General features: G+C 46.1%; 2 protein-coding genes across 4 annotated transcripts in view; both read left to right on the top strand.

Annotated features, from left to right (window-relative positions):
* Window positions 1–5,272: 5,272 nt before the first annotated feature.
* On the top strand, window positions 5,273–13,615 carry RPL26L1 (ribosomal protein L26 like 1). Of its 3 annotated transcripts, none has more exons than XM_082837522.1 (4): window positions 5,273–5,333; window positions 5,663–5,839; window positions 12,408–12,548; window positions 13,303–13,615. In XM_082837522.1, exons 2-4 carry the CDS (start codon window positions 5,672–5,674, stop codon window positions 13,429–13,431), a joined length of 438 nt encoding a protein of 145 aa, XP_082693648.1. In that variant the 5' UTR covers window positions 5,273–5,333; window positions 5,663–5,671; the 3' UTR covers window positions 13,432–13,615. The 3 variants fall into 3 exon arrangements, with proteins under 3 accessions (XP_082693648.1, XP_082693649.1, XP_082693650.1); XM_082837523.1 differs by having other exon boundaries at window positions 5,305–5,337; XM_082837524.1 differs by lacking the exon at window positions 5,273–5,333 and adding an exon at window positions 5,394–5,416.
* Window positions 13,616–21,976: 8,361 nt separating this feature from the next.
* Window positions 21,977–23,688, top strand: part of ATP6V0E1 (ATPase H+ transporting V0 subunit e1) — a 34,953-nt gene continuing 33,241 nt past the window's right edge. Inside the window, exon 1 of the mRNA XM_082835392.1 lies at window positions 21,977–22,130. Coding sequence (XP_082691518.1) covers window positions 22,027–22,130 — 104 coding nt within the window. The 5' untranslated portion in view covers window positions 21,977–22,026. The remainder of the gene's footprint in view (window positions 22,131–23,688) is intronic.

The raw sequence follows: 23,688 nt of genomic DNA, 5'->3' as shown, positions 1-23,688 counted from the left end.
GTGTTTTAAGTTGATGTAAAACCTTTAAGGTATATGTGTGTCATTTTTATGATTTCTCCCTTGAACAAGTTCTTTCAGTTACCTAACCAAGTGCAGACTATCGTGTTTTCGTGCAAGAGGATTTCTCAATCAGGGTTCATGGTGCAAACCCAGAGAGGTGTAGGTGACGGTTTGGGGGCTGTGGTGGTTCAGGCAGAAAAGGCTTCTCCTGGGGAGGTGTTGCAGCTGCAGAAGAGGTGAAGTCGGAGAGGTGCTTCGGTGAGGAGCGACCCTCACATGCTGAGCTCACACTGCTTGGGGTCGAGGTGGGGCTGTGAACCTTGGGAAGAAGTGGGGTGTGGCAGTGCGGCTCATGAGTGGCAGCTGTATAGTTTTTATAACTAAAAGTCACAAATTTGTTTTTTGTTCTTGCCCGAAACAAAGGTACACATTTTCTCAATGTGCCAGGGCACTGGCTGTCCTGATCCCTTTTTAAGAAGCTGGTTCCTTAGCTGCTCCAGCAGGTAGATGTCGCGGTCCAGAAATGTGAGGGGGCCTGTGTGGAGAACAGTCACCCAAGACCCTCCCCTCCCCTGCCCCCCAGCAGTTGTCTTCTGTCAGTTTTGTGGTGATGAGGTCATGCACTTTATTCTGACCAAAATAACTTATTTTTATCTCAACTCTGGTAGTAATAGCTACCAAGGGTTAGGCATTCTCCACGTGCCAGGCAAGGAGTGCTTGTTCAGGTCTTGTCTTTTTTAATCCTCACAGCAATCCTACAAGGTGGCTGTTACCTCGTTTTCAGGAAGAAGAAAACAGAGATTTAAGTAACTTAGTCACAGAGCTAGCACGCGGTGAAGCTGGAATTCAAACCCATGTCCGCCTGACTCCAGGGTTATGGAGAATTGTATGGTTCTGGCTTACTCGCCACAGTCATCTCTGTCAAAAGGCTAAACCGACCCCCTACCCCCCCAAAAAAAGGGGGTGGGTGGGAATTGAAAGTAGTGAGGGTACTATCGTTTTCTGTTTTCTTCCTTTTAAACAGCCTGCAGGACTTCCCTGGTGGCGCAGTGGTTAAGAATCTGCCTGCCAATGCAGGGGACAGGGGTTCGATCCCTGGTCCGGGAAGATCCCACATGCCTCGGAGCAACTAAGCCCATGCGCCACAAGTACTGAGCCTGCGAGCCACAACTGCTGAGCTCATGCACCGCAACTACTGAAGCCCACGTGCCTAGAACCTGTGCTCCGCAACAAGAGAAGCCACTGCAATGAGAAGCCCGTGTACCACAATGAAGAGTAGCCCCCGCTGGCCGCAACTAGAGAAAGCCCGCGCACAGCAATGAAGATCCAATGCAGCAAAAAAATAAATAAAATTTAAAAATAAAAAATAAATTCAAAACAGCCTACAAAAGAAAGCCAAGTTGAACATTGGGGATCTTCTTAAGCAAAAATTTAAAACCCTTACAACATGATTTTAATTACACAAATAATACATGCTCATAGCTCCACTGAAGGAAAGGCAGAAAAGAGCAAAACGGGAAAAATTAAAAAGGGAAGTTAAAGTTACCCATAATCCCACTAATCAGGGATCATCATTGATAATGTTTTAGTGATATTCTTCCATAAACAAAATCGGATCATGCTGTTAACATTATTTTGTAGTTTACTTTTTTCCTCACATAATGGACGCCTTCCAATGTTAATAACAGTGGATCTCCTCATTATCTTATTGGCTACCAGATAACAATGATCATATTGAATATCTCATGGTGGATCACATTCAGCCTCTGCTCCCATCTCATTCAGAATCTCTTTTCTCACCTGTAACAGGGACAATTTAAAGGGTTGTTTAGCAGAATAACTAAGGTAATGTTCGTAAAGCTGTTAGCACAATGTGTGGGTAAAATGCTCAGCCTAATACAACTAGCCATTATTATTCACTCATTTAAGAAATAATAATTTCTGGGAATTCCGTGGTGATCCAGCGGTTAAGACTCCGTGCTTTCCTTGCCGAGGGCCCGGGGTTCAATCCCTAGTCAGGGAACTGAGATCCCACAAGCCGCGCAGCGTGGCTTAAATAACTAAATTTTTTCTTTTTTAAAGAAATACTTTCTACCATGTATTAAGTGCTTACTTTGTGCCAGACGTTGTGCTGAGGGTTCATTGAATCCTGGCACCAAACTGATGAGGTGGGTACTCTCATCATTCCCATTTCACAGATGAGGAAAGTGAGTGACCAAGAGGCTAACTATCTTATCCTAAAGCTCCAGAGCCGGGAAGTGGTGGATATCCAAACCCAGGCAGCCAGAATCCAGGGCTCTCACACTTTCCCACCACATCACCCTCTGCCTTGGAGACATAAAAATATTTTCCTGGCCTATCCTCTGAGCCCGGCACTGTGCTAGGCCCTGGGGCTTCTACGCCAGTCCCTGTGCATGTTTCCAAGGTAGGCATGAAGCAGGATAGTAGCCAATTCTACTAAATCCTTATTAGAATGACAGAAACCCTGGCTGAGGTTCTCTCACCATCTTATCTGGCGACGTCCTTGTAGCTGTCTTAATTCTGTTGAGCCACAGGGGGCAGAGGGTAGGGGTAAAGAAAAGCCTTACTGCCCTGGTTGAGAGTGAACAATCTTGATAATCTTGGGTTGTAATGATCTACCCTCACATGGCTGCCCCTCACCAGTGAGGCCCTGTGCTCCTTGGGAGCAGGGACAGGACTTCACTCCTCCCCAGATCTCTTTGATCTAGCCCTGTACCTGTGGCTCCACGTAGGTACCAAATAAATGGTGAATAAATTAATGAGCAAATGGATGAATGTGCGGGTAAATGGCTTAATGAATGTGATAGGGAAGTAATGAATGAGCAGAGAAGGAGCCAGTGAGCAAGTGAATGAATGACTGCATGGATGAATGAATTCATCAGGGGGCTTTGGTCTGATGAACACTGTGAGGGCTGCTCTGAGAAGCCCTCTGACCATCTATGTGCACTCGGTCATAATGTCGTCTGCCCCTGCCATGCCCATGAGAAGTGTCTTCCTTTCTCCCCCCCAGATTTATTGAGATATAACTGACCTATAAATTCTGTAAGTTTAAGGTGTGCAACGTGTTGATTTGATACACTTACATACTGCCTCATGATTACCACAGCATTAGTTATCATTTCCAGCACCTCACATAATTACCATTTCTTTTGTGTGTGTGTGTGTGTGTGTGTGTGTGTGTGTGTGTGTGGTGAGTACATTTAAGATCTTCCTTTCTTATGACTGTTCCCCCCCACGTCCTTACTCTTGGAGCCTATAATGGGTGGTCTTTCAGTTACTATTGCCTCAACAAATTTCACCCCGCTTACTGCTGCTACCCTGGCTTCTGCAGACAGCCCAGGTGTAGCCATCCTCCCTGAGTCTGAAGGCCAGAGGGCTCCAACACTGACCTCAGGGGATCTGGAATTAAACCTTAAACAGCACCCAGCAAGTCTAGAGATCAAGCCAGATGCCATTGTTGATCATGAGTATGAGTAAATGCTGGTATTTCATAATTTCATCACCATATGTTAGGGAACACCCATAAACTGGGAGAGAACAGGGGACCTGCCTGAGTCGGGCAAGTCTTTCTTTTTTTTTTTTTTTTTGGCTCCACCGCGGGCATGCGGGAACTTAGTTCCCCCACCGGGGTTTATCGAACTCGTGTCCCCTGCAGTGGAAGCACGGTGTCTTAACCACCGGACAGCCAGAGAAGTCCCATCTCTTCTATCTTTCTATCTGGCGTCTGGTACAAAGTAGGCGCTCAACACGTATGAATTGAATGAGTCAATCCAGTCAATGAATCCATTCAACCAATCACTGAGAGCCTCTCGCACAGCGGAGCCGGGATTGGAGGCCTCTCATTCCCAGAGGCCGCGCAGAGGGACTCTCAGTCTGACGAGAGGGGTGGTGCCGGCGACACTGGGTTGCCTACCCCTTGCGGGAGGCGGAGCTCGAGCACCACCAGGCGGGGCGAGGCGGGGACAAGGTGGGCAGGGCGGGGTGGGCGGGGCCGGGATGAGTCGGGCGGGGCAATAGCTACAAACCCGCAGGCGCGTTAGTCTGCAGAATCCCGGCTGCCCTAGCCGGCTTTTAAAGAAGACTCTCAACGGAGTTAAAAGGGGAGAGAGAGCACAGCTTCAGTTAGCATGGCGCATTGCACGTGTTTACATCAAACACGGAAAGCTTACAGTTTGCGTCATTGGGAGTTAATGGCAAAAGTCTGACTCTGGTGAGGCCTGTCCTTAGGGCTGTCCTGGAGCAAGGCCTCTGCTCTCTTTAGGAATAATAGGTGGCTGTAATTGAGCGCTATGCGCCAGACACTGTTCTAAACACAAGAAACGGATTAACTCATTTAGTCCTCGTAACAACTCTATGAGTCATCTACTTAAGATCATCCCCATTTCACAGATAAGGAGCCAAGGTCCAGCAACGTGAAGAGGCACTTGGGTTCAGGTCTCACTACAACTCCAGCTCTTCTAAAAAGGGCTAGAAGACTGGGGTGAAATTTGTTTGTTTGGTACGCAGGCCTCTCACTGTTGTGGCCTCTCCCGTTGCGGAGCACAGGCTCCGGACGCGCAGGCTCAGCAGCCATGGCTCACGGGCCCAGCCACTCCGCGCCATGTGGGATCTTCCTGGACCGGGACAAGAACCCGTGTCCCCTACATGGGCAGGCGGACTCTCAACCACTGCGCCACAAGGGAAGCTCTGGGGTGAAGTTTTGCAAAGCCAAGTGGTTGGTTTGTAATGACGCTCAAACATGCGTGCGCCTCAAAATCTTTGGTGAGGGGAAGTGCTTGCTCTAAATTCAGAGCCCCAGACCCCGACCTAACGCTGTCTGATTTTGCAGGGCTGTGGTGGAACACAAAAATCTGCATTTTGAACAGGCTCCTCAGTGATTTTGAAGAAGCAAGTTAGCCGATTGCATTTACAATTAACATTACAATGTTAAATCATGATGTTAAATCACCCCTACCATACGCCTAGACGACCTCTGCGGAGGGTAACAGGGGCAAAGAGTTTGGGGTAGGAGAGAGACTACTGATAATGTACCTATTAAAAGAACATCAACAAGCCTTTATTGCAGGCCCTACAAAAGTGCCCCTTCTCCCCAGCGGCACGAAGTCACCGGCTTCCAGGCATGACTCCCGGAGCCGCCTAGCGCTCCCGTGTCCCCCGAAAACGAGGCCCTGCGATCCCACCCCATGCCGGAGGCGGCGCTATTCAGTTTCGTTCCGATAGGAATGGAGCATTGCTTTCTTTCTGCGCTTGCGCGGCAAGGAAGCCTCACTTCCGGCCTTGCGCGCCCAGGGTCTGAAACCTGCGGTCGCCAGGTAGGTGAGTGCAGGGGCTGCCTGCCTCCCTGGAGGTGTCTCTGCGTGATCCCCAACCGTGCAGTCCGAGCCCTCCTCCCTCAGTTAGCCTCAAGGTCCCAGTGCCACCTTCGGCCCAGATCCGTTTAGTCAAGCATGTGCTCCCCACGCACGCTTTCCTCTGTGTAACACCCAGACCCCTCACATCCTTCGTTTTCCTTCAGTCGCCTTCTTCCGAGGCCACCTCCCTAGAGCCCTTGCGCAGGGATGGGAGAAGTATCCCGGATGCAGAGAATGCCCCGGTACCCCATTGAGCGTCCCTTCTCTCTCTCCCTTGCCTTTCTTTGCAGCCCGTCACCATGAAATTCAACCCCTTCGTGACCTCGGACCGCAGCAAAAACCGCAAACGTCACTTCAATGCCCCCTCCCACGTGCGCAGGAAGATCATGTCGTCTCCACTCTCCAAGGAGCTGCGGCAGAAATACAACGTTCGCTCCATGCCCATCCGCAAGGACGACGAGGTCCAGGTATGTGTCCTCCGGGCTCTAGTTACCCAGCTGCGTGGCGCTCGGGCGCCGCCTTTGCCTGAGAACGTCGAGTGTGCTTGGACGTGGAGGACTGGCAGGTAATGTGACCCTGCAGATGTGTTAGACCGGAGATGGGGCCCAGAGTCACCAGAGAGCGCCTGTCCGGCCTAATTTAGAGCATTCCAACTCAATTCTTTAATAATAATAATTTGAGAAATATACTGTACCAACCAAGCAAAACTCCTGTTTTCTTATTTTGTCTGCGGAGGCTGCTAGCTTGCCAGGCATTACCCAGGGTGGCTATTTGAACCAGACTTTGCAGGGGAATGTTTTGCAGTAAGAGTAGGGTCTTGTTATCATTGAGTTTAGTGGAAGCTGGGCATTTGATGGTGCTGGACTTGGCAGGGAGAATGGAGAAGCAGCAGCAAGTCAGAGGCCTGAAATTGTTGAGAGTACAGCCCATGTGAGAAGGTATAAGCCCTCTGTTCTCTGTGACTGGAGCTTAGGATTAGGATGTGTAGTAGAGAGGGGAAGTGAGGGTGAGTAAAATAGACAGGGGCTATGTTCATTCCTTGAGGGAATATTTATTGAGCACTTACCAGGCAGTGTTCCCTAGAACACTAACAGTGCACAGGACCTACAGGCCCCTCTTAAAACCTCAGCACTATTGACTTCTTGGACTGGATAATTCTTTGCTGTGCTGAGCTCTCCTGTGCACTGTAGGATGTTTAGCAGCATCCCTGGTCTCTCCCCACTAGATGCCAGTAGCACCTCCTCACAGTTATGACAAGCAGAAATATTTCCAGGTATTGCCCAGTGTCTCTGGGGAGCAAAATCCACCCCTGCCACCCTCCCCCAGTTGAGAACCATTGTTTTAGAGAATGAAGTAAGGGATTTGGTGGATCACCTAAGGCACTGGGACTCTGAAGCTTTGAGGAGGAGAAGACTGGAAGCAGGGGATAAGTTAGGCTGAGATTGTAACAGGGATAGCATAGAAAAAAATAATTCAGAAGTATGGTTCAACCTCTTCTCTCCTGGATCCTTCCCATCAGGCATGTTCTAGAATGGGGGGGATTGCAAATGCCTCTAGGGTCTAGTTAGGCAAATGAAAGGAAGTGGGCTCTTTTAAGGGAGATAGTCATATACCCTCAGCCCATTGCTGCGCTAGGGAAATGAAGACTTTTCAGTTACGTTCAGTTGTTGTCAGATTCTTCAGTTTTGCAAGAGACCTGGAAAATCTGGATTCTTTACTTTATAGAAACTGCTCTTGGCTGAGATCACCAATAACCTCTTATTTATTTATTTATGTATGTATGTATTTACTTATTGCTGCATTGGGTCTTTGTTGCTGCGTGGGGCTCTCTCTTGCGGTGCACGGGCTTCTCTTGTTGTGGGGCATGGGCTCTAGGCGCGTGGGCTTCAGTAGTTGTGGCACATGGGCTCAGGAGTTGCGGCTCGCGGGGTGTAGAGTGCAGGCTCAGTAGTTGTGGCGCATGGGCTTAGTTGTTCCACAGCATGTGGGATCGTCCCGGACCAGGGCTTGAACCCGTGTCCCCTGAATTGGCAGGCAGGTTCTTAACCACTGTGCCACCAGGGAAGTCCCCACCGACCTCTTTATGACTAAATTCAGTGGTCACATCTTGGTCTCACTGTCCTTGACTTTTGTTTTCGTTTTTTTTCTGGCTGCGTTGAGTCTTTGTTGCTGCGCGTGGGCTTTCTCTAGTTGCAGCGAGCGGGGGCTACTCTTCATTGTGGTGCACGGGCTTCTCATTGCCGTGGCTTCTCTTGTGGAGCACGGGCTCTCGGTGCGTGGGCTTCAGTAGTTGTAGCACGCGAGCTCAGTAGTTGTGGCTCACGGGCCCTAGAGTGCAGGCTCAGCAGTTGTGGCGCACGGGCTTAGTTGCTCTGCGGCGTGTGGGATCTTCCCGGACCAGGGCTCGAACCCATGTCCCCTGCATTGGCAGGCGGATTCTTAACCACTGCGCCACCAGGGAAGCCCTGTCCTTGACTTTTTCAGCAGCATTTGGCATAGGTTGCACCACCTTACTTCTTGAAACAGCTTCTCTTTTTAGCTTCTGTGACACTTCAGGCTCACAATTTACTTGCAACTTCCCAGACTCCTTTGCTGGCTATTTCTCCTCTGCCTGCTCCCTAAATGCTGGAGTTTGTCACAGGGCCTGCACCTGGTCTTCCACTGGCTGGCCTACATGGTCTACCTAGATGGTAATATTTATTCCTAAAGTTTTAAATGTCTGCCGTGTGCTAACACCTTCCTCTTTTACATCCCAGTCCAAACTACTTTTCTGACCACAGAGCTGTAGATCTAACTGCCTGCTGCACATCTGTATTTGGATATCTCACAGACATCTCAAGCTTCTTATGCATGAGATCCTGGTATTCCCACTGCCTCTAAAATCTGATTCTCGTCCCATGTTTCACACCTCAGTAAGTGACACTTCTGTCTCCCCACTTAGGTATATCATAAACCTTTAAATTATTATTAACTTTCCCTAACCCTCTCTTCTAATCGATCACTAAGTCTTGTTGATTTTACCTCCAAAATACCTCTTGAATCTGACCACTTCTTTATATTTCCATTTTAGTTCAAAGCATCTGTAGCTTCCGCTGTTACTGTAGTCCATTCTCCACAGAGTGGCATTGTTTGCAAACCAGATCCTGCTTAAAACCTATCCGTGGTGCTTGATGTGCTGACGGTAAAATCGAAATCTCTGACGAGGCCCTGCGTGAGCCAGTCCAGGTCTAATTCTCTGACCTCATCTCATCTTATTATCCCCCACGTGCTCTGTACTTCAAACACATTGGTCTTTTCAGGTCCTTAAATGCAGCTAAATCTTTTCTCTCTCTGCGTCTTTGTCCAGAATGCTCCCTCTGCCTGGAGTGCTCTTCTCCCCTTTACCTGGCTAACTCCTCCTTTTGCAGGTCTTATATTAATGTCAGTTCCTCAGAAAAGCCTTCCCAGATACTTTACTCAGTATTTTAGTATAGCATCCTTTATTCTTTTTTCATAGCAATGAACACAATTTGAGATCATTTTTTTAAAAAACTGAGGCATAATTTACATACAGTGAAATGCACAGATGAGTTTTGGCAGATGTAAAACCATGTAGCGTCACCCTAATATGACGTAGACCATTTTTTATCATCTCAGTATCTTCCCATGTGCCCTGTTCCAGTTAGGATTATATATTTGCATGTATACCTCTCAGCTGCCTATTACCCATCAGACTAAGCTCCGTGAAGCCAGAGAACTCTTCTTTTTTGTTACCTGACCTCAGTGCAGAGCCTGGCACACAACAGGGGCACAATCAATATTTACTGAATGGATGAAAACTGTTGACGGGTTGGAATTGGAAGATGAGATAAAGAAAAGGAGGGCAGGGGCTTCCCAGGTGGTACAGTGGTTAAGAATCCACCTGCCAACACAGGGGACACGGGTTCGAGCCCTGGTCCGGGAAGATCCCACATGCCGCGGAGCAACTAAGCCCATGTACCACAACTACTGAGCCTGCGCTCTAGAGCCTGCGAGCCACAACTACTGAGCCCACGTGTCACAACTACTGAAGCCCATGCGCCTAGAGCCGTGCTCCGAAACAAGAGAGGCCACCGCAATGGGAAGCCTGTGCACCGCAACGAAGAGTAGCTCCCGCTCGCCGCAACTAGAGAAAGATGGTGCGCAGCAACGAAGACCCAACACAGCCAAAAATAAATAAATTAAATAAATAAATTTTTTTTAAATGTGTAAAAAAAAAAAAAAAAGGAGAAGGAGGGCAGGGGAGAAGGAGCTGCCGTTTTTTTAATGCCTGTGGGGTTATGAATGGTTTCCTTTTTAGATATGAAGAAAATGAAACTCAGGTAAAGTAATAAAGAATAATATAGAAAATGAGTGTCTGAGCCAGGAATCCAGGTCTCTTAACTCCAAAGGCCATACTGGGTAAGCACTTCTCTGACCAGGAGAATAAAATCGTCCCAATTAGGTTTGTTAAAACTGCCTTTTCTCTCTTGGGATCTTCTGAGTCTCACCTACCTCTCTCTCTGAGCAGTTGACTATGCCTCCTGCTTTACAGAGGAAATTCGAACTGTCGTCCAGGATCTTGCACAACTCCCAGCTCCACACCCTCTGGCTCACCTGCAGTGGCACCCCTCCCATCTTCATTCTCTCCTGTTACAGTGCAAGAGAAATCTCTGCTTCTGTGTAAGCTATCCTGCTGCCACTGCATGTGACATCCACCACTCTCTTCTGCCCTCTTGAGATCCTTCTATCCATTATCCCCTTTCTCTACAGTTTCCTTTACCTCTTCCTCCATACTTGTTCGTTCTCATCAGCATTTAAACTTATTCATGTTTCCCCCTCTTTCAAAATAGAAAATTATCCCTTAACTTCACATCCACGTTGAACATGTGTCCTCTCTCTCATCCTCTTCAGATCCAAGCTCCTTGGGTCAGTCTTTTTTCACCTTCGTCTTCTCACCTCCGGTGAACTCATTGCCTTATCGTAACGGCTTCCATCCCACTGCTCCACCGAAAGCACTGTAGCCATGACCACCAGTGACCAGCTTGTTGTCATCTGTTACTTTATCCTTCTAGCAGTTGACCATCCTAGGGCATTTGACCTTCTTGTCTTGGCTACTCTGACACCACACTTCCTGGTTTGCCATTCTTCCTGGCCACTTCAGTCTCTTTCGTAAGCTCTTCCAAAATGTTGGCTTTTCTTAGATTTCTACATTCCCGTACCACCAGCTCCCTAAGTAAAATCAAGCTTTGAGTTGCCATCTCTTCGGATGACTCGCAGGTCTTTGTCACCAGCCCAGTTGGCCTTCCCGCTCTGTATGGAATTTTCATGTTCCATGCCTCCGGGAAAGGCACGTCCATCCATCCAGTTGCCCAGCCAGACTCTGGATGTCATCCTCGCCTCTTCTCCCTCACCTTTCCACAGTCGATTGAGTCTTATCCTGTCTCCCTCCTCGCTGGGTCTAGCGTTTGTCCACTGCTCTTTATCACGGGTGTCCCTTTGACTCCTTTTATTAACACCTTTCTTCAATCAGGATGATGCTTAATAGGGGCTTTTTCACCTACTTTTCCCATGTGAGGGTCTCTGGTCACGTAGACTGTGGTGGATCTTCAGTGAGGCACGCATGGCTGTTGTCTTTTCAACCTGAAAATCACCGTGGTGAGTAAGCTGAACAATGTAGGTAGACATTTTAGGAGTATTGAGATTCGCCAATTCTTTACATGTGGTATTTCCTCTGTGCTTATATGGCTACATTTTTAGGGAAACCATAATCTAGTTAGTTTTTGAATAGAATTGGAGCATGAGCTGATTTTTAGTTGCAGAAGTAGCCCACAAGATTTTAATTTAACGTTTTTTTTCTGACTATAAAATATTTGTATTAATTGTAGAAATCTTGAAATTTAGAAGAACATAAATTAAAAAATAGTCATCAGTAATTCTCCTTCCTTCCTAATGGCAACCATTATTGACATTTGGATATATCTTCATCTCATGTTACATGCCATATACATATATGAAGCATATACACATAAGATTCAGACTATATATATAGCCTTGTATTCTTCTTTTTTCTCTAAAGGTCATATCTTGAGCATTTTCCTTGGTCATAAATTGTTTTTTGAAAACATGGGATTTTAGATGGTTGCCTGAGAATCTCAATATAATTTTTTTTTTAATTGAAGTATAGTTGATTTACAATGTTGTGTTAGTTTCTGGTGTACAGCAAAGTGATTCAGTTACTAAGTATAATTTCTTTAACCATTCTCTGTTTAGATCTTGAGAGTGATTATATATTTTTTTTATTTTACTTTTTGTAAAAAATTAAGCTATAATTGATGTATAACACGTATTCGTTTTATTTATTTATTTTTAATATTTATTTTTGGCTGCGCTGGATCTTCATAGCTGTGTGTGGGCTTTCTCTAGTTGCGGTGAGCGGGGGCTACTCTTCGTTGCAGTGCACGGGCTTCTCATTGTGGTGGCTTCTCTTGTGGAGCATGGGCTCTAGACGCATGGGCTTCAGTAGTTGTGGCACACGGGCCCTAGAGCGCAGGGAGTTCAGTAGTTGTGGCATGTGGGCTTAGTAGTTATGGTGCACAGGCTTAGTTGCTCCACGGCATGTGGGATCTTCCTAGACCAGGGATTGAACCCATGTCCCCTGCACTGGCAGGTGGATTCTTAACCACTGGACCACCAGGGAAGTCCCTAACATGTATTAGTTTTAGATGTACAGCGATTATATTTTTTTACTCTCAGGACTAGTCATGTGATGACCATCTTAGTTCAAGGAATGTTTTGTTCAGGTAAGAGAAGAAAAAAATACAGGCAAAGAATTTCCACCTGACTTAGAATAATACAAAGCAGATTTATACCAAAAAAAAAAAAAAAACCCAGCTGATTTTGATTGAATCAAAATTCAAAATTTCACTGAATACAAAAAGTTCTATTTTTAGCCTGTGTGTTTCTGATAATTAGTTTCCTCACTATGATGTTCAAGCATTAGAAATGGGGAGAATTCTCTTTTGTATTTTCTCTCAGGTGGTTCGAGGACACTACAAAGGTCAGCAAATTGGCAAGGTAGTCCAGGTGTACAGAAAGAAATATGTCATCTACATCGAGCGGGTGCAGCGTGAGAAGGCTAATGGCACAACTGTCCACGTGGGCATTCACCCAAGCAAGGTATGGCCTGGGACTGCGCAGTGGTAGTGGGCGTATAGCATAGCATTCCTACTAGAGTTGTTGGCTGTTGGTACTATCTGCACAGGCGGCCATAGTAAGGACTTCCTTGGGAGGAAGGCTTGGTTGGTTCACCGGCTTAGTGATATCACGAGGGATCCAGTTCCTTTCCCTGTCTGTTTTGTCATCCTTGGTGAAGGCCCCGTCTGCAAGCTGGTAGCAAGAGTGTTCCAGGCATTCCAGGCATCACTTTCCCACTAGAGAGTGTCCAGAGGGAGAAGAGAGAACACCTCTTCCTTCGGCCCTCACACCCACCTGGTGGAATATGCAATTCCTCCTTCAACCTCCCATTTTATACGTTATATTGTAGGGTCTCTCCTCCAGAGTTTCAGATCCTTAAGGGCAGAATGGTTGGGTCTCACTCATCTTTATGATCTCTGTATTGCCCAGCAGCTGGTGGGAATGCAGGTATTTTTAAAACAACGCATTTTGCCAGCCAAGGGCAAATTATGCCGACATGGATAGACAAACCATCCATGTGGGTAGTATAATGTTTCACAAGCTAAATGACACTTCGTACAACTAAATTATCTAAATAGTCTTCTAGATCCTCAAGAGTTAGGAGCTGGGCATTGGGTAGCAGAAGAAGGAACCCAAGCTACTGTTGTCGAGGGAAGATCTGCTGGTTATAAGTCCTTTCTCCTTAAAAAAAATATATATATATATTCAATATCTGTTTGTTCTCTCATGCTAACAGGTGGTTATCACCAGGCTAAAACTGGACAAAGATCGGAAAAAAATTCTTGAACGCAAAGCCAAATCTCGACAAGTTGGAAAAGAGAAAGGCAAATATAAGGAAGAACTTATTGAGAAAATGCAGGAATGAATATAACCTTTTGCGCAACCACGGTTTATCTGTAGATTCTTTTGCCTGGTGTGTATTTCTTTGAAACTTTTCCAGGTGTCTCTGGAACATTTCATTTCCTTCCTGTTTCGTTATTGATATGTGGCTCTGTGTATCTACTTTTGCTGTTTCGATTAATAATTTTATGAATAAAAATTGGACACGTTTTCTTGTTCCAAAACATATTTATTGCCTTTTAGATAAAATCCATCTTACTTTCAGTTCCCCACTGCCAGTCTTTCACATGCTTAATCTACAGGGCAGCACAATATAGCAGCAGTGAGGTTAAGACAGCCCTGCTCCTGCCTGGACCCTCACGCCGATGGGGCAGACAGGACAGGACTCTGGTCCCTGACGCAGAGGTTGTCCCACTCAGTGTAGGTCCGGCTGTGAACTGGCACACACAGAGGGCAGTGTTGCTCAGCACTCACACTCAGGCCTGCCAGTCTGCTCTCTGGCCAGCTTCCTCTCCCTCACACCCCAACCAAACCCAAGGGCATGCAGCTCGCGGACCCAGCTGCCCTGCCCAAGTCTTGACCTTGCTAGTGCTATTTCCATGTGACTGAAATGCCCTCCTCTTTCCCGGGGCTAACTCAGAAAACTGACAGTCTACAGGCAAGACTTGGTTTACAAATAGATTTTGCTTGTCCTTCTGTTGTTTTCATAATTTAAAATTAATTTCCAACATTTAAAACTTATGAGATCACAGAGAAATCCAGATCTTGTGCTTCATCTAGCTGCATGAGGCCCTGATCCCGCGCAGCATCGGTTGTGTGGAGCCAGGGTACCCTGTTGTCTACCCACAGTGGCATCTGAGTTTTAGACTCCAGGTCTAACTTCTAGTCATTCTTTACGATTAGCTTCAGAGCCACATCTAGAATCCTCCCTCGCCCCTGGGATAAATAATCTATTGATTAATGCATTAAACAGCCTTTTATGGCTCTCTAGTAACACAGGGTTTATCTGACACTCTGGTGTTTCTTAATAAATGTTGATTGAATCAGTTATTTCCCGTTTTGACTGGTGAAGAAAATGAGTTGAGGTTAATTGTCCAAATCCCAGAGAGCCTAAGAGATAGAGCTGGGATTTGAACCCAGGCCTCAGTGCATCAAAGGACATTCACCTCCCACAGCCATCTGCCTCTGGTGTTCCTCCTGCTCTTAAGTCAGCCCTTTACTGGAGTCTGACAAGAGCCTACGCATTTATATGGAACAGAGAAGAATTTATGTGTCTGTAGCAGTAAAAGCATTAGTGCTTAGTGGGAAAAGCATTGTCACCAGTGGTCAAGCTCCAATCCCAGCTCTACCACTGGACAGTCAAAGGCCTTTTGGGCAAACAGCTCATCTCTGAGCTTCCATTTTCTCAGAGTAAAAAGATGGTAATACCTTCATTGCCTTCCTGTCTCATGTTAAATGCAGAAATAAAATGCCATGATCAAATGGGCTATTTCTTTTTTTTTTTTTTAACCCGACATTTGTTTATTTATTTATTTTTCTGGCTGTGTTGGGTCTTCGTTTCTGTGCGAGGGCTGTCTCTAGTTGTGGCAAGCGGGAGCCACTCTTCATCACGGTGCGCGGGCCTTTCACTGTTGTGGCCTCTCCCGTTGCGGAGCACAGGCTCCGGACATGCAGGCTCAGCGGCCATGACTCACGGGCCCAGCCGCTCCGCGGCATGTGGGATCTTCCCAGACCAGGGCTCGAACCCGTGTCCCCTGCGTTAGCAGGCAGATTCTGAACCACTGCGCCACCAGGGAAGCCCCAAATGGGCTATTTCTGAGCACACTTTGATAGTGGGAGTGTATAAATTCTAATATTGCTGCTATTGTTCAATTAACTTCTATTTCAAATTCTGACATTCACTTTGCACTCAAAGAAGGAATGATTTTTCACAAAAGATTGCTAAGATCACAAACCACAGAACTCAATATGCATGCTCTGACTGTGGCATTGATTTAAGAGTAGGCGGAATGATACTGGCTCCGTAGCCAGACGGATCTTGATTCAAGTCCTGCTGTGGTCTTCAGACAGCCGTTTTTATGACCCTCTGTTTCTCTAGTCTATGTAAGAAGCTGGAAACGCTGATCTTCAAGGCTGAAAATTAAAGTAGCAGTCCACCAGATCCCCCTGATTTTAGGAGTCACGTGGGTGGTTGCTAAAATAGTCTCCACCTCTTGCCTGGAGATTCTGTGATACAGTACATCTGAAGAGAGAACTCTTCAGGTCTCGTGTGCATCTGTATTTTTCACATGGCCCTTGTATGATGCTTATGACTAGGTAAATTTGGGAAATTGTGGATTAGGATGTATACATACACACAGCACATAAAATAGAGCAGGTGCCCAAAACATGGTGGCTATGTTAGCACACTGAACCGTATGTCTAGGGAGCATAACAAGTAGGTCAGCCAGCAAGGGCTGTGGTTTATTTTTCTAATTTGAGGTTTTGTCTTCATTCTCGAACAACACATGTTTCAGGGCCCCAAATTTGCATAAAAGTCAGATTTCAAACTAGATCATATTTGTAGTAGGATGACATCTTCTGATGCCTGGTCTGGGCCCTAGGCTCTAGCCATTACGCTCACCATGAAACTTAAATTGTATTTCCTAAGAGTTAGATTTGGTTTCTTTTCAGCAACTTTGTTCAATACAAGTGATAGATAAGAGCTTTGAGAGCTGTAATCTCCCCAAGTCACACCAGGCTTTTTATCATCAGCCATGTGAATAACAGTGCATGATCAAGAGTGGGAATTTGACATCAACTGAGAGCTCTAATCCCAGCTCAGTCGGCTTCTAGCTGTGTGACCCTGGGCAAATGGCCAGACCTCTCTGGGCCTCAGGTTTGTCATTTATAAAATGAAGATGAAGAGTACCTACCTCTGGGACTTCCACTGGTGGCGCAGTGGTTAAGAATCTGCCTGTCAACGTAGGGGACATGGGTTTGAGCCCTGGTCTGGGAAGATCCCACATGCTGTGGCGCAACTAAGCCCATGCGCCACAACTACTGAGCCCGTGTGCCACAACTACTGAGGCCTGCGCGCCTAGAGCCTGTGCTCCGCAGCAAGAGAAGCCACTGCAATGAGAAGCCCGCGCACCACAACAAAGAGTAGCCCCCGCTTGCCGCAACTAAAGAAAGACGGTGTGGAGCAACGAAGACCCAATGCAGCCAAAAATAAGTAAACAAATTTATTAAGAAGAAAGAAGTAAGGAAGGAAGGAGAAAGAGGAAAGAAAAAAGAAAGAAAGGGAAAGAAAGAAAGACAAGAGTACCTACTTCACAGAGTTGTCAGACTTACTACTTGAGATACTGTGTGTAAAGCACAGAGAACTCAGCAAATGTTAGCTATTGTCTTTCTGAGGAGATTGGCAGTGCGTTTGTCTGAAGGAGCAGAGGGGAAAGTTTTTCTCCAGGGAGTTTGGACAAATGCTGGTTCTTGAACAAAGCAGGAGTGTTTAAAGGCAGCAATATCATGTTTGGGCTGCTGCAGGAAATGGAGACTGCAGAATGCCAGCTGGGTGGGCCTGCTTATCAAGGTTTTGGCCTGGGGGGTTTTAGCATGTTTCCTGGAACGAGTTTGAATTAAGCAGTTTCCTACTGACCTTTTCATCAAATTTGCAGATGTCCATTTACTTGAGTGAGTCCCCTTGTGCTATTTTGGGAAGACTCCAAACTTTTAAACTTCACATAACTGATTCTGAATGTCTGCTTTCATAGTGCACTTGGGTTGAGATGTTCAGCTACAGAGGTTTCCATGTGAGTTGGGTAGGCAAATAAGTAACCAAATCTTCTGGGAACCCGGCAGAACTGTACTAACCAAGAGTCCTTCATACTCTGCTGATGCTACAGACTTTGAGCAGTTCCAATCTGGTAATGGCTTGGGTCTTTGTTCATTGTTCTTTTAAATTAATTTGTTTTTTTTTTAAGAAGTAATACTTATATATATAGTACAACATAAAAAGGTACAAGACGGGCCTCCCTGGTGGCACAGTGGTTAAGAATCCGCCTGCCAATGCAGGGGACACGGGTTCGAGCCCTGGTCTGGGAAGATCCCACATGCCGCGGAGCAACTAGGCCCGTGTGCCACAACTGCTGAGCCTGCACTCTAGAGCCCACTAGCCACCACTACTGAAGCCCACGTGCCTAGAGCCCATGCTCTGCAGCAGGAGAAGCCACGGCAATGAGATGCTCGCGCACCGCAACGAAGAGTAGCCCCCGCTCGCCGCAACTGGAGAAGGCCCGCACTCAGCAACAGAGCCCCAATGCAGCCAAAAATAAATAAATTAAATAAATTTTTTAAAAAAAAGGTACAAAAGGTATACAGTGAAAAGTAAGTTTCCTGGGAATTCCCGGGTGGTCCAGTGGTTAGGACTCCGTACTTCCATCGCAGGGGGCATGGGTTCAATCCTTGGTCAGGGATGGTTGGGGAACTAAGACGATCCCACAAGCCGCTCAGCATGGCCAAAAAAATAAGTTTCCTTTCACACTGACTCTAAGTTCAGTCACTAAGTTCTCCCCAGAAGCAGTCACTGTTTCCAGTCTTTTGTATACTTCTAGAAATATTCTGTGCATATATGATTGGGTTTTTACTCAAAGTTTGATCCGTAAAGAAGTCTTCATGAGAACAGCAGGTCATCCAAATTTAAATAACTATATGAGGTTGATGTATTGCCTGAACACCATAATTACAATATAAACATGCACCAGTAATAAATAAAATATTCTTTGTCCATCAGAAGTAATTAAATCAACCACATCCTAGCCTATCCCTAGTAGGAGGGCAGCTAATTCTGCAACAGGTGGTTTTTAAAGGTCTCCTCTTAGGCCTTAGATGTCTCTATCTTGTTTAGTGTATAGTTTAAGGTTTTTTTGCTTTGTTTTGGTTGACTTACTATTTGAAGTAGGAGAGGTAGCATGGCTTAGTGGGAAGAACAGGAGCTACGAAGACCTACATTCAGATGCCAGTTTTGTCACTTAAAACAGCTAGACTTTGGGCAAGTTACGAATCTGAGCCTCTCTTTTTTTTTTTTTTTTTTTTGCTTTACGCGGGCCTGTCACTGTTGTGGCCTCTCCCGTTGCGGAGCACAGCCTCCGGACACACAGGCTCCACGGCCATGGCTCACGGGCCCAGCCGCTCCGCGGCATGTGGGATCTTCCCGGACCAGGGCACGAACCCATGTCCCCTGCATCAGCAGGCAGACTCTCAACCACTGCGCCATCAGGGAAGCCCTGTAAAATGGATTTAATAACATCTATATTAGGTGTTGTGAGCACTGAATGAGACAGGTAATTCAAAGTACCTTGTTTAATGACTGGCATGTGGCCATCAAGAAATGGTAGCTGCAATTATCAGTGGTGTCTGCCGGCAGTGGACGTTCCCTACATATGTGCAGAGCAAACAAGTAGTGAATTAGGCTGGAATTTCAGCTTCTCCACTAACTTCCAACGTTCTCAATCAACTTGGAAAGGAGCTTTATGACTTCGTGGCTTTGTAAACCTGCATGCCTGTTTAGGGTTCTTTGGGGTTTGCGTTGTAGTGTTTTATAATCCACTCTTGTTTATTTCATCCTACTGAAGTTGCCTCCGAGAATTTTCCTCTAATTTAAAAATTATTGAGGACCCAAAGACCTTATTTATGAGGGTTATATCTATCGATATAATTTACCATATTAGACATTAAAATTTTAAGATTTATTTTTAAATCATTAAAAAATAATAATAAACCCAAAACATGTTAACAGAAATAACTTTTTTTTCTTTTTCTTTTTTTTGCGGTACGTGGGCCTCTCATTGTTGTAACCTCTCCCGTTGCGGAGCACAGGCTCCGGGCGCGCAGGCTCAGTAGCTCCGCGGCATGTGGGACCCTCCCGGACCGGGACACAAACCCGTGTCCCCTGCATCGGCAGGCGGACTCTCAACCACTGCACCACCAGGGAAGCCCAGAAATAACATTTTTAAGGAAAATAGCTATCTTTTCCAATACAAAACAAAAAAACATTGCAAAAAGAGTGACATTGTGTTACATTTTTGCAAAATTCCTTAATGTCTGGTTTAGTAGAAGGCAAATGGATTCTTACAATGCTTCTGCATTCAGTCTGTGGCAATATGATGTTTTGGAAGAAAAGGAAGCAAAGGAAGAAAATTCAACCTCACACAGATTGGTAGTTAGAAAAGAGAGGACTTGGTGGACCCCCTGGGAGAGTCTCGGGGACTCCCCAGCAGTCCTGGGACCGCTGCCCAAAGTCTGGTTTATTTCCTGCAGGAGACTTTAAATGCCTTGAAAGCAGAGAATATTTCTTCATTCAGAGGGTCACTGAATCCTAGTTCCTGGCCTTCTCCACAGTTTTCACTTGGAACATGTGATAAAATGTTTTGGACAGACTGACTGATAGAGGGAGCTATTGGCCAATACTAGCCCACAAATATAATACCGAGATTAAAGATTTTTCTCTTTCACAGAGGCTGAAACAGATTTCGACAGAACTGGTGTCTGAACAGCCACATCCCTGTGCTCCCCAACATCTGCTTCTCAGAGAGGCTGCCAAGAAGGCAAGGCAAAAGTTAGACGTACCAAGATCAACTTAAAAATATCTGCATTTATTTTTAAAAGGGGAAAAAAATTTACAATAGCCAAAAAAGTGAAGGCAACCCAACTATCCAACCACGGATGAATGGAGAAACAAAACGTGGTATATACATACAGTTGAATATTATTCAGCCTTAAAAAGGATGGAAATTCTGATACATGCTACAACATGGATGAATCTAGAGGACATTATGCTAAGTGAAATAAGCCAGTCACAAAAGGACAAATGTTCTATGATTCCACTTATATCAGGTATCTTGAGTAGTCAAGCTTATAGAAACAGAAAGTAGGATGGTGGTTGCCAGGGGCGGGGGAAGGAGAGAATGGGGATTTGTTTAGTGCGTGTGAAAATGTTCTGGAGGTCAGGTGCACAACAGTGTGAATACTTAACACTATTGGACTGTACACTTAAAAGTGGTAAAGAAGGTTAAGTTTTATGTTATGTATATTTATTTTGCCACGATTAGAAATAAGTTTTTAAAAAAAGAAATGGGAAGAAAGAGCAAACTTTTTTCTCTAATTTAGTTCTGGCTGATTTCACCCTTTCTTAACTATTCAATTCAGTTGTACAAGTGTTTATTGAGCACATTCTATGTATAAAGTGCTTCTAAGGAACAAAGATCAGTTAAACAGTGTCCATAATCAAGGAGTTTGCCCTCTAGTAGAGGGTTGGTTAATTTATACACACAAACAAGTAGAAGGCCACAAGACATGCAATAACAGAATGAAAACAGGTCTTGGTGAAGGTGATGCCTGGACTGGAACTTAAGGACAACAGAATTTCTGTAGAGACTGAGTTGTTGCGGGGGGCAGGATGAGCACAAAGGAGACCAACTAGTTTCCTGCCTTGTCCTTCAGGTAAAGGCTTGGTATCGTGTTTCAAGAGATATTAAAGATCTTTGGTCCAATTTCTCATTTAATCCAGGAATCCATTCTAGTTGAATGAAGAAAGAAATCAGGAGACAATTCCAGGTAAGGAAATGTAACTATTGCTGGGAAAACATGGTCCAGGGTAAAGCACATTGGATTGGTTTATAGATTTGCTTTCCATCTTGCTTCTGCCTGAGAGCTCTGTCAACCTCTCTGAGAACTGGGTTCCTCTGTTCCAAGGTTGTCACATACTACAATGAACATATGTGAAGATCCTTGGCAAGCATTTGAAACTCCATGTTACCTTCTCCTTGCTATTCTGGCCAATTTCTACTCCTCTTTCAAGGCTCAGCTCAGGACTGGCTGGGATGGAAAAGTTGTGCACTATGGCCCACTCTACCTTCACACTGCATTGAGTGGCCTGCTCACAAGTCCATCTCACCAGCCTGTGAACTCCCTGAGGGCAGGCAGTGTCTCTTTGATTTCTGTAGCCCCCAAACTTGGCACAGTGCACAAGTCATTCAGTAGGTAAGTAGCTAAAGCACTGGGCTTGAAAATCACACCGTCAAAGGTTAACTCCGGGCCCCGCCACTTAGTAGCTATGTGACTCTGGCCAGGATCCTTAACCTCCTCCCTGGGCCTCAGTTTCTTCAACGGCAAAGTGCGGATAATAATGAAAACGACTTCATAGGCTGTCGTGAGGTGTTTAAAACAAACTCAAACACTTAAAGCTCATGGCCCAGTGCCTGGCACACAGGAATTCGGAACAGAAACTTACTATTAAGTTCTTTATATGTTTGTTGCATAAGATAAAGCTGTAAATACCTAAACTCTTTTCTTAAAAGGGTCACCTTCGTATCAGAAAACTTTGCTGAGCCCCTGGTGACTTACCCCTATCTCTGGGGCTCTGGGGTGACTGATGTCCCTCCAAGGAGCAGGAGGCCCAAGACCGGCCGGCGGAGGGCGGGGCTCTGTCTCCCGGTCCCCGGCGGGGCGGAGTCCGGCGCGAGGTCACGTGGGGTGCGGGAGGCGGGTCTTTGCGCTCGCAGGTCACGCGGCCGGTGTTGACACTTCCGGGTGGGACCACAGTGAGGCGGCGGGGCAGGGGCTGGCACCTCCCGCAGCAGCCATGGCGTATACGGGCCTCACCGTGCCTCTCATCGTGATGAGCGTGTTCTGGGGCTTCGTCGGCTTCCTGGTGCCCTGGTTCATCCCTAAGGGTCCCAACCGGGGGTAAGTGCGCCAGGCCTGCCTGGGGAGGGACGCGCGGTGAGGACCCGCAGAGCCGGGCGGGGGAGGGGGCGATTCCGCACCGGTCGGAGACCTTGCCCGGGTGATCCTGCCCTCCAGTCAGGCCCCGACCCCCGTGCAGCCCCTCGACTTCCTTATCGCAGCAGCCTCAGTGTCTCCCGGCCTGAACGTGAGGAGGGTGACTTCCGGCGGACCCTCCTTGGGAAGGAGTTGTAGGGGAATTTTTTCTCATCACGTCTCTGTGTGGGGAGGGTGCAGTCGGAAATGGGTTTATAAAGACTCAAGGAGAAGTTGGGGTTCGTCCCTAGACGTCTGTCGCCCCTTTAGCCCTGCCGTCCACCCAAATGAGGCCTCGTTTGCCTAAACTTTAAAGGAACGGATCAAATAAATAAAACAGAAATTGATCTCTCTGCCTCACAGACTGTCGCAGTTGCAGAGGACAAGCTTGTGCAGCAACGTTGAGCCCAGGCCTTGCATCTAGTGGGCGCCAGGATCTAGCTGGGGCTTGATCTAGAGCGAGATTAATTATCAAAGAGTCGGAGGTATTGTTTAGAAACCCCTGCGTCATACCTTTCCAAGGGCTCTCCAGCCCTTGTATGTGAGTGTAACAAGCTCTTAGAATGATTGGTTAAGAAGGACTTTTTTCCCCCAGACTTCTTTGTTAGAGCTTTATCTGTTTTGTAAGTAAACTTTTTTTTTATTGTAGTATGAAACAGAGTCTTATCTTCAAAGGGGCTTTGGAACACCCTCTTTCTGGTTCCTCTTTGCCTTTTAGTCATTTTTTCTCAGCGGCAAGATCATGTGGGGTGAAACTTAGACTGAAGTCACAGATTTGGGGGAACACCATCTCTTGTTTTATTCTTTGAAACGAATTGGTGGCCTCACAGTGCTCTGCATGCAGAGTAGACATTCAGTAAAGAGTTATTGAGTGGATAAGTCTATTGCCTTTATTAAAGGAAAGAAAATGCTATTACTTCCTTAATGTTTTGTGACCAGAACCCCTTTTGCTCTCTGGAATAAACTGTGTTAGGCCTGTTACTTCCATCGAGCTTACAAGTAAATCATAATTTGTTTAAAAAGGAAAAATGGTGGATGAATTTCTGTCATTTCACTGTATTAGGTTCCTCTTCCCCACCCCACCCCTAACATCAGTTATATAGGGTCATCTTTCCAGCCTGTAATAGATGATTTAGAGTGTCAGAATTCTGGGGTTATTAAAACAATTTGTATTAACCAAATTTAATTCCTTGGGCTTGTTTCTCCTACTGGAATTAGAGAACAACATAGTACTCCTTTGTTGTGTTTCTGTCTTCAGCTGTTTCATGACCCACTGTCTGCCTTTCCAGCCTTCATACTCAGAAAGCATTTATTAATGTTCTGGTAGTGTTGACCACTCCTTTCTTGAAGACCCCTATTTGGGGCCCACCATGCCCAGCCTTGGGTCTTGATGCCACTGGTGTTACCCGGGGTAATGAAACGCCTCCAGTGGTCCATGGGCTACTCAGTTTCTAGCCCTAGTGTCACTATTCAGGTTTGACCT

The sequence above is a fragment of the Leucopleurus acutus genome (assembly GCF_964270905.1).
Source record: "Leucopleurus acutus genome assembly, chromosome: 3".
Taxonomy (NCBI): Eukaryota; Metazoa; Chordata; class Mammalia; order Artiodactyla; family Delphinidae; genus Leucopleurus; species Leucopleurus acutus.
The sequence above is the reverse complement of the archived record's forward strand: the minus strand, read 5'-3'. Positions and strand labels throughout refer to the sequence as shown.